This window comes from Malurus melanocephalus, unplaced genomic scaffold (genome assembly GCF_030028575.1).
Source record: "Malurus melanocephalus ecotype Western Australia unplaced genomic scaffold, MMel_1.1 scaffold_757, whole genome shotgun sequence".
Lineage (NCBI taxonomy): Eukaryota > Metazoa > Chordata > Aves > Passeriformes > Maluridae > Malurus > Malurus melanocephalus.
The window spans coordinates 74,077-89,371 of NW_026623989.1; the positions used below are offsets into that span (position 1 = coordinate 74,077).

Below are 15,295 nucleotides of genomic sequence, written 5' to 3' on the forward strand. Positions count from 1 at the left end.
CCTGCCCCTATCCCTATCCCTATCCCTATCCCTATCCCTATCCCTATCCCTATCCCTATCCCTATCCCTATCCCTATCCCTACACCTGCCCCCTATCCCTATCCCTATCCCTATCCCTATCCCTATCCCTATCCCTATCCCTATCCCTATCCCTATCCCTCCCTCTCCTTCTCCTCCTTGTCCTTCTCTTTCCCTTTGTCCCTCTCCTTTTCTTTGTTTCTCCTTCTTCTCCTTTCCCTTCTCCCTCTCCTCCCTCTCCTCCATTTCCCTCCCTTTCCCCTCTCTCCGTGTCTCTCCGCTCGCTCTCCCTCAGGCCGGCCGCCATTTCCCGCCGTGCCGCGGTGCTGGCCGGGAGCGGGCGGGGCGGTGGCGGAGCGCGGGCTGGGTACGGCCGGGCCGGGCCGGGATCGCTGTGTGCCCCCGCCATCCCCCGCATCCCACTGGCATCCCCTCTACCCCACCGGGATCCTCGCTATCCCCGCGCCCCTGACGCCGCGTTTGCCTTGCAGGAGGCCCAGGATGGCGGAGAGACCGGAGGACCTGAACCTGCCCAACGCCGTCATCACCCGCATCATCAAGGAGGCGGTGGGTGCCGGGCCCGCGGCCCAGCGGAGCGGGGCTCTGCAGACCCTGACCCCGGGAGATCCCGGCCACCCCCGCCCCGGGAGGATGAGGCCGCGGCCCCTGGCCCGATCTGTGTCCCCTCCCGCGGGGCTCTGTCCTGCGCTGGCCCCGCTCGCGTCTCGGGGCCCGCAGCACTCGCAGCAGTGTCCCCAGGGATGCTCCATAGTGCAGCTCCCGCAGCGGCTCTTGCAGAGCCAGGGCCCGCAAAAAACTCAGCACAGAGGTCTGTGGCTGTATAAAAATCCAGAATAATTCCCAGTGGTTGATTTAGTAGGTTTGCTCTGGAGCTGTGAGGTGTTGCTGAGTGGATCTGGATCTGGCAGGGGGATTGCTGTGTCAGGACCTGGGTAGTCACAGGTTAAGTTACTTGGAGTAGCCAGACCCCAAACTCCAGAGACACTGGGCTTCTGCTCGGCTCTGTGCCTTTGAGGGACACATACTGCCCCTTTGAAGAGCACATATTGCACTTGGCTTCCAGCTGGGGTCAKAGCTCTGGTTGTGACAGCACCCCAGAGCAGTCCCCAGTTCTTCTGAGCTCTCTTGAGTGCCTGAGCAAACTGACACGCAAATTATGCCAGTTTAAGTCATTTTTCGCAGCTACTGATAAAAGTTGAATTTGTTTTCCAGCTTCCTGATGGAGTCAATATTTCCAAAGAAGCCCGGAGCGCGATCTCCCGCGCAGCGAGTGTGTTTGTGCTGTAYGCAACATCATGGTAAGGCTTTGGTGCAGCAGCCACTGGGGCAGTTGATTGATAATTTACCTCTCTGCTTGGGGACAATTTTCCCAGAGTTTGTTTCTGTATTGGCCGTTTATATAAATAAACTGTCTGCCAAACTGCAGCAGGTGAGTTTGGACTGCCCAGAGCAGCCCATGRGTTCTGGATACAGACATGACCCAAAAAGAGGGGTCCCAAACTGCCATTAACCTTAGAGCATGCTTGCATGGCCTTCCTGGCAATGGCAGGAGCACTTGGCTCACTTTTYAGGCTCCTCACCATGAAGCTGTGTTAGGGCAAGAGCTGCCTCAGAGGACAGTCACATTTTTGGGGTGGCTCAGCATATTCTGTGCAGGGAGTCATTTTTCTGGTGTCCAGTGCTTCCAGGGCTGAGTGGAAATGTCACAGCCAAGGTTCAGGCTCTCTCCTTCCCCTGCTTGTAGAAGAAGGTCTGTGCAAGCAGAAACTAACACAGTGGGAAAGCACAGCCAGCCAGTGTAAACCAAAAAGTGTCTCAAACCTCCGTTAGTAAGTGATAAAAACCCCCTGGGTGTTTAGGAGCTGGCTTTGTTATGTTGTTTGTGACTTTAATAAACAAGATGGAATTGGTAACAGTTCCAAATTACCTYTCTCTTACTCTTTGATTTTGCCTAGTGCAAATAACTTTGCCATGAAGGGGAAGAGGAAAACCCTGAATGCTGGAGATGTGCTCTCTGCCATGGAGGAGATGGAGTTCCAGAGATTCGTGGCCCCTCTGAAGGAGTCCCTGGAAGGTACCATGCTCCGTGGGTGTCTGGGGAGTCTGAGTAGCACCGAGTCYTGTTTCCCTCGAACGCTGCACAAGCAACACTTACTTGCCTGTCTTGTTTCTCTTCTCTTTGCCCAGCATCCTACACTGCAGTTTGCCTGGGGAATAACTAATGTGCACCTTAATGGGACTGGGATAACATTATTGCACAACTGATGAGGATTGACAAAGTCTCATCTGCTCTCATTCCCCTATTATGTTTATCTAAGGAAAGCCGTAGGTGCTGCCTGTAAATGTGAACTCCTGCGTCCTTTTCAGCATTTTTCTGCTGAAATTTAACCTGATTTCCTATGGAGCTGCTCAGCACAGCTCAGCTCGTAGGGTGAGTTGTGCTCTGAGTTCCCTGCTCCCCTCGAAAGCCGGGAGAGCAAGTGAACGTTGGACCTCAGCCACTGACCTGTCTGTGCCAGCTCTGGCCCCTCACTGTTCCCTCTCCTCTAGTTTACAGGCGTGAGCAGAAAGGAAAGAAAGAAGCCAGGAAAGATAAAGACAAGAAGGCAGACTCAGAGGAGCAAGATAAAAGCCGAGAGGAGGACAATGATGACGATGATGAAAGGATGGAGGAGGAAGAACAAAACGATGAGGAAGAGGTGGACAACTAAGCTTACTTGTGGGCAGGGGCTGGGTGTGTCCAGAGGGATATAAAGGCTGTAAATCGACCTCAYTGTGTCCCTCATGTTTCCAGTAGAGCTTTGTACTGCCTCTCTGTGGCCTRTTCCTTTTGGCCTTTAATTTGTACATAAAGGACTTGTGCTGAAGCTTTTCCCGTGGCAGGGTGGCTCCTACCTGTGCCTGGGGGGCTTGACCCCTCCCCAGGCTCTGTGCAGGCAYTGACTGGGYTTTTGATGCTGGGCTGRAAAGAGGGGAAAGAAGAACTGGTGRGTGCTCAGTGCAGAAGCTGGCCAGGAGAGCCTGAGAAACTCTTKCATATTGGGGTCTGAGTCCAGTAAATCACTAATAAATCACTTGGGTGTAAAACACAGATGATGATGTCAGGAGGCTGGGAAGCTGCACATGGGAGCTCTTGATCCAAGTGACTTGTTTTTTTTCCCTTTGTTCCCTTGCATCCCGGCTGTGCCTTCTCCCCCTSCTGTACTGTGACAGTGACACTGTGTCCTTCAGCCTGAGCAGCAGCACAGTGTGGCTGCACAGGGATCATGAGTTCACTCACTGACTCACCCAAACTAACCCAAATCCCCAAAACTCACAGTGCTGACAGTGTAAACTGAACCACGAGTGTCTTGGAAAGCCCTGAGACAGAGGAGATTGATTTAAAATCTGAAGCACATTGAGGGGCTGAAATGAGGAGCAGTGCTGGGGTGTGACAGGTCAGTGGTGGCTCTGGGGTCTGGTGGTCTCACCTGTCCCCCTGCARAGCAGCAGCTCCTGCAGCACACTGAGATGTGGTAGAACAGAGTGGTGAATCGTGGGGGTTGTTTTTTTCCCCCTTTCCCAGCTGGAATGAGCTAATTCCATCCAAGGTCCCTCTGTAGCCTTCACTGGTTATCCCAGCTTCCATATCCCCAGCTGTGATGGGCTCAGGGAGGGCAGCGAGGGCAGGACTTGTCCATGCGGGAGGCTCCTGTGGTTTCAAAAAAAGGCTCCTGCAAGTAAGAAGGGTTGAAAGAAGCTCTTGGTAAACCTTGTGCTCATGTAAATTTGTGCTTTTCCATTGGAACTGTTAGTTCTGAAGCCTTTCTCCCTCTGAAAGCTTTAGGTATATTTAAAATCCCCAAGTTTTGATGACAGGCAGTTTTAAAATAGCACTTGTGAGGAATCCTAAAAAATGGTCACAGAGCTMCCCAGGAGAACCCCCCTGCCTTCCTGCTTTCCTAGCACCCTGGATTTTCACACACACACAAGCCCTGCTCCTGAAAAGAACTGAACCAACACAGATTTTCTGCTGTCTAGTTTCTGCTGGCATTCAGTCAGGACATGGAAAGCCTGAGCTGATGATGTCCTCATCTCTGATAAACACCCACCTGCCAGCCCTTTTTCCTTCTTTTTTTCTCTTCAGCACATATCTGGGGTGTGTATTCCAGAAGGGAACAAGATGTAAATAAAAGCCAGATTTTTTTTTTTTACAGAAATGGAGTCTGGTATTTCGGTCAGTTATAAAATGAGTAAATGAGTGGGTTGTGGTTGCATAAGTGGMATGGGAGCGTGCAGCCAAGGCAGCAGCAAATGCTCTGGGAAATAGTTTGTGGAGCAGCTGACAGTGGAGGAAGATGAGGGGAGGATGAAAGGGGCTGCAGCCTGGGCTCTGTGTCAGAGGATGGAGGGAATTGTGGAGACTGGTGAGGACAAGGGGATTTCCAGCTCTCGGAGAAGCAGGAGGTTGTGGTGCTGATGTTTGCTGGGGGAAGGAATCTTCAGCTCACCCTTGCTCCAGAGAGGCTCTAGGCTGGGGRGAAAGATCCAGGATGTGGGTCCGGGGTTTCTGCACTGCAAGCAGACCCGGGAATGGTGCTTTGGTGTGGGAGCTGCAGAATGTCCTGCACTAAACCTCACCCAAACATCTCCCCTGCTCTGGGAGACCAAGGCAGTGGTGCTGGGCCTGCAGTGGGGCTCCAGGCAGATCCCCAGCACCCCAAATCCCTGCTCCACACCACCACAGCCTCCCAGCCATGCTCCCTACTGCCACAGCATGCTAAACCCTGCTTTCTGACCATCACAGCACCCCAGTGCCCTGCTCCAGTCCCTGCAGAAGCCCTAAGCCTGGCTCCAGGTGCTCCCACAGCACCCTAAAACTGGACTGCATGGAACCCCAGGACCCCAAGACCCTGCTTCATGCCCTCTCATCACCCCAAAACCTGGCTTTGGGCCCTGCAGCACTCCAAAACTGCACTGCAGGACCCCCCAGCACTCCAAAGCCCTGATCCAGCCCCCACGAAACCCAAAACCTACCTTCTGGTCTCCCCGGCACCCCTAAGCCCTGCTCCATATACCCCAGAACCCCAAAATCTGGCTCTGAGTCCCCCTGCAGCACCCCCAAACCTGACTCCAGGTGCTCCTACAGCACCCCGAAACTGGATTGCTTGGCCCCCAATACCCACAACCTGCCTTCTGCCCCGCGCAGCACCCCAAACCCCTGCTCCGTGCTCCACCGCACCCCTATCCCTTGTGCCGACCCCAAATCCCCGCTTYCCCCTCGCTCCGTCCCTCCCGCGCCGCCGCCAGCGCCTTTCCCGCGCTCCGCCGCGCGAGACTTCCCGCCAGCACCTCCGCGCGGGGCTGGGCTATGCTAATGAGGGGGCGTGGTTATGCAAACCACGAGGACACTGTCGCACGGCCGGAGCGGACGCGGCGATCGGTGAGTGCCGGGACTGGGACTGGGAACGGCACCGGGAACGGGAACCGGAACGGGARCGGSACTGGGAACGGGGACAGGAGCTGKGGCCGGGGCGTCCGMCCTYTMTCCGGCCCCCGGTCCCCGGCYCCKTRCAGGGCTGCCGGGGAATGACTCCAGGCACGGGGCCCGGCGGCGCTCMGGCGCAGGCAGGAAGGGCAGCCCCGGGTAACGCAGCAAGGACAGCCCAGGTTTTGCTTAGTTTTGCTCGGGTTTTTCTCGGTTTTTGCTCGGTAACCGTGGCAACGGCGGGGGAAGCAGCGAGCRGCGTGTGATGCTGCGAGCTGGTATCGGTCCTGAGCTCCCGCTTGTCCTGGGGTGTAATTCCAGACCCCTGAGCATCCCCGTATCCATCCTGGAGCAGRAAACATGTCCTAACAGCTTGACCTTCTTAGGTAGCTCTTAACTAACCCTGTAATAGCTTGGCCTTCATTAGTGGCTGTTAATTAACCCACAGCTCCGTTGTCTGCCTCGGGAGCTCCACTTTCCTAGAGCTCCCTAGTCCGGGATTTTGGGACTTTGCGTGTTCCTGGGGTTTAGCTAAATAGTTGTGCTGCGAACGCTAAGTCCACGTGGGCTTCTATGTCCTAAAATGCTGGGGCACATCTTCCTCCCGTCTCATTTTGGCAGGGAACAAACTCTCCCAGCACGGGGGGCTGTCGGGAGCCGGAGCAGTGTTGGGTTTGGCTCCGTCCCTTCCCCGAATTTTGTCCCGTTCGTGCCCCGTTGGGAAATCGCGTCCCGTCCCTCGAGAGCAGCGAGGCACCGGGGCAGTGCCGCGGGCACGGGCTGGGCACCGCTGTGGTTTCGGACGCTGCGGCTTCGGACTGGTTCAGTGCGAAGGAGCAAAGGTGAAGCCGCTCTGCTGCCGAGCTGTCCTTGAACTCCTCCGGTATGCACGGGGCAAAGAACTTTAGAAAGACAGGTTTGGGCCTTGGATGTTGGAGAAAGGTTAATTTGCTCAGCCGGGAGCCCTGAGGGACCAGCCCCAGCCCAGAGCGCAGCGGGTGGCGCAATGTCTCCCCCTGATTTCACACTCTCGTAGCCCTCCCTCCGCGTCCCTCCCCTCCTTCCCCTGTCTGCGGCTGTGCCCTCGTCCCACCGGGAACCCTGCGTGGGCAGCAGCTTGTCCTGGACGTGGGGCTGAGAAGCAGGACCCGGCCCAGCAGCCTGGGACCCACCCGTCCTGCCCTTATCTCGGCACTGCAATCCCGCCGGGCCCCGTCTCCTCCTCGCTCCAGAGCGCGCTTTGTGGAGCTGTGGCCTCTATCTGTCCCATACAGTCAGGTGCCTCCGGTCCCACCCGGCCCCCTCCCCTCTCTCTGGTGGGATTAACTGTTTAAAGCATTTTTTGGATTCTCGAGGTGGGTTTTGTTCACTGAGCCCTTTGTTTGCCATTGCCCGGCGCCCTGCCTGGAGCCAGGCGCCTGCTGGAGCTGCCAGCTCCGGTTCASCCGAGGGCTGTCCCCTTCCCCGGGGTAAGGACTGGGGCGGCAGCTTTCCAAGGGCTAAAAATGACCAGCCAAGGGATGCCATGACRCTGCCAGCATGCCCGTCAGCTGCTCTGCATCCCCCGTGAACACCACCTGATGTTTTTATTCAGGGTTTTTGTATGTTTAAGCCTCTAACCAAGAGGGTCTTTCCCCATCCCCAAGCAGAAGCAATTTCTTGGGGTATGACAGGCTTGATTCCAGCCCTGGACTGAACACAATTCTCCTTTGTTCCAAGTGTCCTGGGCACTTGGGTACTCTGACAGGCAGAGTTTGGCTCCATATTAGAATATCTGAAGGGTGGTGAGTGTGTAAAATCAGTGAAACACCTCATATTAGTGGGTTTCCATTGGAACTGAGCTGTCTCCTGCCCAGCTCTGTTGCTGGTGCCGGTGTAAAACTTTGTCTCTGGATTCTGTGCTGGGAGCTGCGAGCTGTGCCTGTTCTCTGGCCAGTTGGATGCAGGCTGCAGGTCAGTGAGGTTTATTGCCTTGGGAATCCCTCCTGGGATGGGACCACAGAGCCGCTTCYCTGAGATGGGTCCCACCCTCCTGCTGCTCCATCTCCTGAGGAGAGCTCTGCCCTACCCAGGATACTCAAAGGAATCCGCCTGCTCTTTCACAATCCYGTCCCAGCTCTGCTCCTGCCCACCTCCCTCAGGCTCCAGCTCCCAAAAATCCACGCTCTCCAGCAGGAACTTTGTGTCCCAAGGCAGCCCAGCTCCTCTGCAGAGGTGTTTGGGGGATGTGGCCCTGTGTGAGCAGCCAGCAGAAGTCCTTGGAGCTGCTCTGCATGAACAGTCTCTCGTTGGGRTTGTGCAGCTGCAGCCAAACACCTCGTCCCAAGAGAGCTCCCTTCCCACGGCCCCTTCTGTCACATCCATCAGAAATGCAGTGTGAATTGAGTCCCAATGAAATTTAATTCTTAATCCTTTAATCACAGAATTATTACTTGATGTGCTAGAGAACTTTAAAACATTGTTACAGAAGAAGTTTCAACAATGAGACAGCAAATGATTGATTTGTGTWGTGGACTAATTTGTTGTCTCTGAAATCAGTTTTGCCCAAGTCCAGTTCTCTTTACCCAGCACTAAGTGGCCACTGGAGTTGTGTAACTGTGACAGAGTGATGGGTTTAGAGCCATGGTGTCCTCAGGATGATCCCGTTCCCCTCTCGTCTAGTGCCCCCACTCTTCCATAATTGCACCTTCACACTGCAACCATAAATATGTTGTGCTACACAGAATCATGGAATGGTTTGGGTTGGAAGAGACCTTAAAGATCACACAGAGCAGCTCAGTATCCTCTGCATACAAAAGCTGTGTCACATAGGTTCTCAGCACCAAGGAAGACTCATATGAATGAAGAATGACCCTCTGAGGGCTCAGGGAAAGGAGGGTGAACGTGGTTCTGCTGGGGGAGGTTGTCAGTGGCTGGAAATGGGGCTTTCATACACAGAACTGGAGGGTTTTGCAGGGAGGAGTCATTGATGTCCCTCTTAATGGGAAGGGCCATGCTGTCACTGCTGATGGGGGTCCTGCAGCACCCTGGGGTGTCCGGGGTAGGTGGGATGGAGCTGTCTGGGCTGCAGCTCATGTGCCTGGCATGGGACAGGGATAGTCCTGGATTCCAGCCCTCTCCTCACATGTGCCAAGAGCAGCAGCTCACCAGGCCCCTGCTGGTTTTTTTCTGCTGTTTCAGAGTCTCGTTGCCCGACTCCAGCAGAGCCCACCATGCAGGCAGACTCTGTTCTCCACAGTGGCTACTTCCACCCCGTGCTGCGCTCCTGGCAGTGCACGGCCACTGCCTTTGACGCCTCCAACCTTATCTACCCCATTTTTGTCACGTGAGTGAGCCCCGGCTGTCTGGGTCAGGGACAGACCTGGCTCAGGGGGACTGCCTGGGTCCATCCCTGCAGCCCCTGAGCTCTTAAACAGGTTCAGAGTCCCTGTGAACAAGTCTGGGAGAGGGGCTTCCTTSTCACACCGAGTCCTCACGTGTCTGTCCCATCCCCCTCCCACAGTGACAGCCCGGATGCCGTGGAGCCAATTCCCAGCCTTCCTGGACAAGCCAGGTATGAATCCAGCCCYRCTGTGTCCCAGGAGGGTCGGTTTATGCCCTGAGCATGAGCCAGGGGAGATGCTTCCAACCCTCTGGTTCCTGCTTTGGAGATGCTCCAGTGTCAGGCAAAGTGGGAATGTTCATGCACTAAGGGAGTGGAGGGAATTGTGCAGGGARTGTGGGAAAAGGACCAACACTGGGAGGGCAGCACCAGGGTCTGGCTCTGTYCCAGAGCACTCCCAGGTTCTGTGAGCTGGGCACGCAGGGAGTTCAAAGTGAACAGGATTTCCAGGAGCAGCAGCCAAAAAAGGGCATGGGATCTGCTCCTGCGTTGGATCCCACTGTACTGGCAGCTCCTGTCTCCATCTGCTGGAGCTCTCCATGGGGTGCTCTGATGGCAAAGCGGGCTGGAACTACGACAGGGACACCAAGATAAGGGATCCAGGGGCAGGCTGTGCCCATTGTTCCAGAGCAGCATCCATGCTGGGCAGATAACGCTCCTGCAGCCCCAGATAAGGGCTCAGATTATTCCTCCCAGTGTCCAGGCAGCGCCTCTCCTGCCTCTCCAGCCCCAGATGCTGATTGCTCCCAGAGCAGCAAGCCAGCCCCAGACCAGCTCTGCCCAGGGAGCAGGTCTGGGTGCCTGGCAGGTGCCTGGAAGCTCCCTCCCTCTGCCCTGCTCAGGTATGGAGTGAACAAGCTGGAGGGGATGCTGCAGCCCCTCGTCGAGGATGGCCTCAAGTGTGTGCTCATCTTTGGGGTGCCCAGCAAGGTCCACAAGGTCAGTGCATGTGTGGGGGTGCTGGGGTAGCCACAGGGCTATCAGAGCAGTGTGGGGCTGGGGRGGCTCTCCTGGTCAAACAGGAGCAGTTCAGGGTTTCTGGCTGTGCTTACAGCCCRCTCAGCACAGCAGCTAGGAAAGGGACATTGCAGTGACACCCAGAAAGCCCCCTGAGCTCTGCAGGTGGCCCCAAAACCTGCCCTCACTGCCCAAGGCAGCTTCTCCATCACCCTTTTCCCTCGGTGGGGTCACACCATCCCGCATTCAGGAGATGCTTCCTGGGTAGAGCTGCTCCCGTGGATGAGCTGGTGGGGGGTGTCAGCTGTGTGTGCTGATTGTTTCTGTCCTCGCAGGATGAAAGAGGCTCTGCTGCCGATGCCGAGGGCACTCCTGCCATCCAGGCCATCAGGAAGATCCGCTCCACCTTCCCAGAGCTGCTGATTGCCTGCGATGTCTGCCTGTGCCCGTACACCTCGCACGGGCACTGCGGTGAGCACGGACTGCAGGGCCGGGCTGCGCTCTGGGATCTGCCATTTTCTGCTGAGGGGCTCCAGGTGCTGCTGGGGTCTGGCCAGCTCCTGCTCCAACTCTTCGCTTCCCTGTASTGCTGCAGTTGATCTTGAGATATTTCTCCTGGATTTTGACCACAGGGTGGAAGGCAGGGGTGGTTAAGACCCTCCCTCAGGTCACCTGAGTCTGAGCACCCCTCCCTGTGCCCTGTCTCTGCCTTCCCTTCCCTGGAGCACCCAAATGTTGTGTACCTCTCTCCTGAACCTTATCCACCTCCCTTAACACATTCAGTTCCCCACTGCTGCTCTGAGCAGCTCTAGTTTTTCCCCAGAGCCACTCCCTCCWGGGGACAGAGGCACCTGCTGTCCCTCCCGTGTAACCCTGGCTTTGTCTCCCAGGCATCCTGCGCGAAGATGGCACCATCCAGAACGAGCTCAGCTGCCAGCGGCTGGCAGAGGTGGCACTGGCTTATGCCAAAGCAGGTGAGGAGTCCTGGGCAATGCCGCCCCAGTCTGGCTTTCCCAGAGCGGCATCTCTCTGTATTGGAGCAGACCCCAAAGCAGCCTGGAGTGCTCCTCTGCCCTCCCKGCGCTGGTCCCAGCAGTGCCAAAGCCTCGGGTGCTTGCCAGCATCCCCACCCTGTGTGTYCCTGCAGGCTGCCACATCGTGGCTCCCTCGGACATGATGGATGGGCGCATCGCGGCCATGAAGCAGGCGCTGATCTCCAATGACCTGGGCAACAAGGTGAGCCAGGGAGCTGCGTGTGCCACGGGCAGGAGCCACATCCACGGGAGGCAGCAGCACGGYGGGTCGGGGCAAGTGGCAGGAGGGCAAACCCCACCTTGGTGCCACGGGCGCTTCCCTGCCCTGGCACATGCAGGAAGGGAACGTCCTTGGCTGGGCCCGGGCATGGGGAGGTGCCAGAGCTCTGGCAGGGGAGGATGAAGCAGCCGTGGGAAGGAATCTCTGCTGTCCCAGCCCTGGGCTGTGGCCCCAAGCTCCCAGCCCTCAGTGCCCCTCTCTGCTCTGCAGGTCTCAGTGATGAGCTACAGTGCCAAGTTCGCTTCGTGCTTCTACGGCCCCTTCAGGTGAGTCTATCCCTCTGCCTGGTGTGCCCAGCTGCTGCCAGGCTGGCTGTGAGGGCATTCCCAGGGAGTTACTGGGAAAGGGGCTTGGCCAGAGCCTGGACTGCAGCCAGGGCCACGCTGGTCACTTTGCAGCACCCTCCTCCTACTTCTCCRTGCAAAAAGGAGACAAATGTACCCTGCCCAGGAGAAGCTGCCTGGTGCTATGGTCACCTGGGTGATCTTCTATCCCTCCCCTTCATCTCCTCATCTGAGGTGCTGGTGGCAAGGCAGGCAGGGAGGGAGCTCCTGCACTCCAGGAGCAGTCAGGAGTCACAGGGGTCAGCGCAGCCCCAAAGGGTAACTTCAGGGACAAGCCTCAGCTTAGTCAGCTGTTAGACCTGGTCCCAAGAACAGCCTGACTCTGGCACAGTAACCCTGAGGAACCTGCCTTGGAAAAGAGCCTGACACAATTTTACCCACACTCTGGGCATGGGGAGGGCAGCGGGTGCTGAAACACAGCTCCCAGGGCCAGCCTGGGCCTGCAGGACCTCCCAGAACAATCGCTGGGTGCTGACCTGGGTTTGGAGCACCCCCTTTTCCTGCCTCAGTGACTCAGACATCTGTCCTGGCCTGTCCTCGTGTTTGTGAAGCTGTACGAGGTGGGGCCAGGGGTTCCTCACTCCCTGCCCTCTGCCCCTCTGCAGGGATGCAGCACTGTCCAAACCCGCCTTTGGGGACCGGCGCTGTTACCAGCTGCCCCCGGGTGCCCGCGGGCTGGCCATCCGCGCCGTGGTGAGTGTGGGGTGATGGCTGTGGGTGGGACACCCTCAGTGGGAGGTGTGGGGCTGTGGGGTGATGGCTGTGGGGTGGGACACCCTCAGTGGGAGGTGTGGGGCTGTGGGGTGATGGCTGTGGGGTGGGACACCTCAGTGGGGTGAGTGTGGGGCTGTGGGGTGGGACACCCTAGGGGGCCTGGGTGATCACATCCAGCAGGGCTTGCAGAGAGCCAGAGGGTCAAAAGCAAGTGGGAGGCGCAGCAGCCAAACTGGTCCAGGTTCTTTCCCTTCCATGAGCTAAGAAACACGAGGCCCCTCAGCCTGTCAGAGCTGGTCCCGGTGTGTGTCCCAGGACCGGGCACTGGGAGCTGTGCAGTTTGGTGTCCCCGTGCCCTGCTGTGGCCTGGGGTGTCACAACCAGGGCCATGCAGCCATCAGCTCCCCTCTGACACCGTGTCCCATGAGGGGAGCACCTTGGCCATGGGGGGCTCACAGCCTCTTGTGATCCCTCTGGGACAACATCCACCGGCTCCAAACTGGGGAAACAACGTGTTCTTGTCCCGCGCTGCCGTGGCAGGACCGGGACGTGCGGGAGGGTGCGGACATGCTGATGGTGAAGCCGGGGATGCCCTACCTGGACCTCGTGAGGGACGTGAAGGCTCGGGTGAGCTCCTGCGGGCAGGGAGGGCTGTGGGAGGGGGTGTGAGTTCCCTGTGCTGGGGTGTGCAGGCGGGGACAGCGCGGGCAGGACGGGCTGTCCCCGGCGCTGACCCGCTCCCGCAGCACCCCACGCACCCGCTGGCCGTGTACCACGTCTCGGGGGAGTTCGCCATGCTGTGGCACGGGGCGCAGGCCGGCGCCTTCAGCCTGGAGGCGGCCGTGCAGGAGGCGATCACGGCCTTCAGGCGCTCAGGTGAGGCTGCGACCCCCGTGTCCCCCTCTATCCCCCGGTGTGGCCCCCGTGTCTCCCCGGGCTGGCTGCAGCGTCTCGTCTCTCCGCAGGGGCCGACATCATCATCACCTACTTCACACCGCAGCTGCTGCGCTGGCTGCGGGAGGCGGCGGGCCGGCCCTGAGCGCGGCCATTCCGGCCGGGGCGGTGTTCCGGGAGGGGCGGGTGTCCGGGAGGAGCGGGAGTCCCGGGAGGGGCGGGAATTCCGGGGGGGGCGGTGTCCCGGGAGGGGCGGGAGATCCGGGAAGGGCGGGAGTTCCTGGAGGGGCGGGTGTTCCGGTAGGCGCGGCACTTGCCGGCATTGGCGCACCAGGGCCAGGTCACCGTTCCGCCCCCGGCTCGCAACCCCCGTGCACCGGGAGCTCGGCCCGGTGAGCGCCTGCACCGCCCCGCGCCTCCGGGCCTCGGGGGACCCGCGGGGATCCCGGGAGCCCGCAACCACGTTGCACGGGTGCGGACACCCCGAGTGTGCCCCGGCCACCCTCCCCAGACACCCTGGCCACGCACCGGCCCCCCAGGCTGGGTCCAGCCGTAGTGCCCCCGCCCGTCCCGCAGAGCTCGTCGGCAGCACCCACGTGGCCAGTGTCACTGCCCCGGCCTGGCAGACTTTGCCCCTAGAAGTCGGAGCAGGGTTCTCCCTCCCTGTCGCGTCTTCATGCTGACCCCAGCGGGGCCGTGAGCCCCCACGAAGGACACTGACACTTGGACTGAGGTGGACAAAGAGCTGAGGTGCCCGCAGCCCTTTGATGTGAGTGRCACTGCGGGGAGCAGCGGGCCCGGCTGTGTCCCCGGGCGTCGCTGAGGCCATGCTCAGGCTGCGCCTGCTGACCTGGGACGTGAAGGACACTCTGCTCCGGCTGCGGCAGCCCGTGGGCCAGAGCTACGCGGCCGAGGCCCGGACCCACGGGCTCCAGGTGCAGCCCGAGGCTCTGGGGCGCTCCTTCCGGGAGGTGTACGGAACCCAGAGCCGGCGCTTCCCCAACTACGGCCACGGCCAGGGGCTCAGCTCCCGGCAGTGGTGGCTGGATGTTGTCAAACAGAGCTTCAGGCTCTCGGGCGTGCAGGACGAGGCAGCTCTGACGAAGCTGGCAGAAAAACTCTACCGCGACTACTGCAGCTCGCACAACTGGGAGGTGCTGCCGGGAGCCGCCGAGACCCTGAACCGGTGCCGGGAGCTCGGCTTCCGCATGGGAGTCGTGTCCAACTTCGAYAACCGGCTGGAAGTCATTCTCTCGCAGTGCAGCCTGCGCCACCACTTCGAGTTCGTGCTCACCTCCGAGGCCGCGGGCTTCGCCAAGCCGGACGGGAGGATCTTCGAGGAGGCACTGCGGCTCGGCGGGGCCCGCCCGGAGCAGGCGGCTCACATCGGGGATGACTACACCCGGGATTACCGGGCAGCCCGGGCCGTGGGCATGCACAGCTTCCTGCTGCGGCCGGCCGGGCAGGAGCAGGGGCCAGAGGTGCCCCCTGAGCACGTCCTGCCCACGCTTAGCCACCTCCTGGCTCGTATCGAGAAGGGGTAGCTGCGGTTGGGAGGGGTCCAGTGCTGCTGCCGAGTGTTGAACTGTCTGACATGAGATCTCTTGTTGCTAGGGGGGCAGGGAAAACAAGTGAGTCTGAGCTGCCTGCGGAGCAGCCGGGGTGTCCATGCAATAAAACATTTCTGCTGATGTATTTTGTGGCTCTAAAAACACTGCAGAAAGGGGGACAGTAGTGGTGTCTCCCCCTAGCTGACAAGGCTGACACTGGGTCACATTGCAGAGGCTCCTTCTGGCAGGAGATGGAGGCAGATACTGAGGTTTATCCCCTCTCCATCACCCCGGGGAAAGGCTCAAGTATTCCCCAGTGCAAGTGCTGGCCCTGTCCCATGGAAAGTCTGCCCACATGGAGCACCCAGGACACTTCTGCACAGGCCCTGCACCCTTCCGTGTACCCCAGCTTTGCCACCTCATCRACAAACCACCCCTTCCCAACAGCGGTGGCCAGGAGGTGCCTGCAGGTCTCCTGCTGTGGGCAAAACAGTCTGGAATTGGGGAATTTCACTTAATGAATTTCCAGCTAACAAAATTTACTGATTTGTGTAGCGAGAAGTAAAGATGAGCGCTTTAAACCCCTTTCTCTGGCTCAACTCCAGGCCAACACCTCTCCCTCCCTGCCTGCTGC

At 58.8% G+C, this 15,295-nt stretch overlaps 3 protein-coding genes across 6 annotated transcripts; all 3 read left to right on the forward strand.

Moving 5' to 3' along the window:
- Positions 1-333: 333 nt before the first annotated feature.
- POLE3 (DNA polymerase epsilon 3, accessory subunit) lies at positions 334-4,232 on the forward strand. Its single transcript, XM_057384925.1, has 5 exons — positions 334-385; positions 510-585; positions 1,252-1,337; positions 1,995-2,113; positions 2,590-4,232. The coding sequence occupies exons 2-5, from the start codon at positions 520-522 to the stop codon at positions 2,748-2,750; spliced, it is 432 nt and encodes a 143-aa protein (XP_057240908.1). The 5' UTR covers positions 334-385; positions 510-519; the 3' UTR covers positions 2,751-4,232.
- A 1,173-nt stretch (positions 4,233-5,405) lies between these two features.
- ALAD (aminolevulinate dehydratase) lies at positions 5,406-13,293 on the forward strand. 4 transcript variants are annotated; one of them, XM_057384920.1, is made up of 13 exons: positions 5,409-5,461; positions 6,128-6,348; positions 8,687-8,831; positions 9,009-9,059; positions 9,731-9,827; positions 10,181-10,316; positions 10,736-10,819; positions 10,993-11,081; positions 11,370-11,425; positions 12,109-12,196; positions 12,758-12,844; positions 12,964-13,093; positions 13,183-13,293. In XM_057384920.1, exons 1-13 carry the CDS (start codon positions 5,412-5,414, stop codon positions 13,254-13,256), a joined length of 1,308 nt encoding a protein of 435 aa, XP_057240903.1. In that variant the 5' UTR covers positions 5,409-5,411; the 3' UTR covers positions 13,257-13,293. The 4 variants fall into 4 exon arrangements, with proteins under 4 accessions (XP_057240904.1, XP_057240903.1, XP_057240906.1 ...); XM_057384923.1 differs by lacking the exon at positions 5,409-5,461 and adding an exon at positions 5,630-5,688; XM_057384921.1 differs by lacking the exon at positions 6,128-6,348 and having other exon boundaries at positions 5,406-5,461.
- Positions 13,294-13,382: 89 nt separating this feature from the next.
- On the forward strand, positions 13,383-15,237 carry HDHD3 (haloacid dehalogenase like hydrolase domain containing 3). Its single transcript, XM_057384913.1, has one exon. The coding sequence runs from the start codon at positions 13,939-13,941 to the stop codon at positions 14,653-14,655; it is 717 nt and encodes a 238-aa protein (XP_057240896.1). The 5' UTR covers positions 13,383-13,938; the 3' UTR covers positions 14,656-15,237.
- The last annotated feature ends 58 nt before the right edge of the window (positions 15,238-15,295 follow it).

Coding starts and splice junctions, on each gene's coding strand:
- ALAD (XM_057384920.1), top strand. CDS start 5,412: ATGCAAACCACGAGGACACTGTCGCACGGCCGGAGCGGACGCGGCGAT. Junction 10,317..10,735: donor CACCTCGCACGGGCACTGCG/GTGAGCACGGAC, acceptor TTTGTCTCCCAG/GCATCCTGCGCGAAGATGGC. Junction 11,426..12,108: donor TGCTTCTACGGCCCCTTCAG/GTGAGTCTATCC, acceptor GCCCCTCTGCAG/GGATGCAGCACTGTCCAAAC.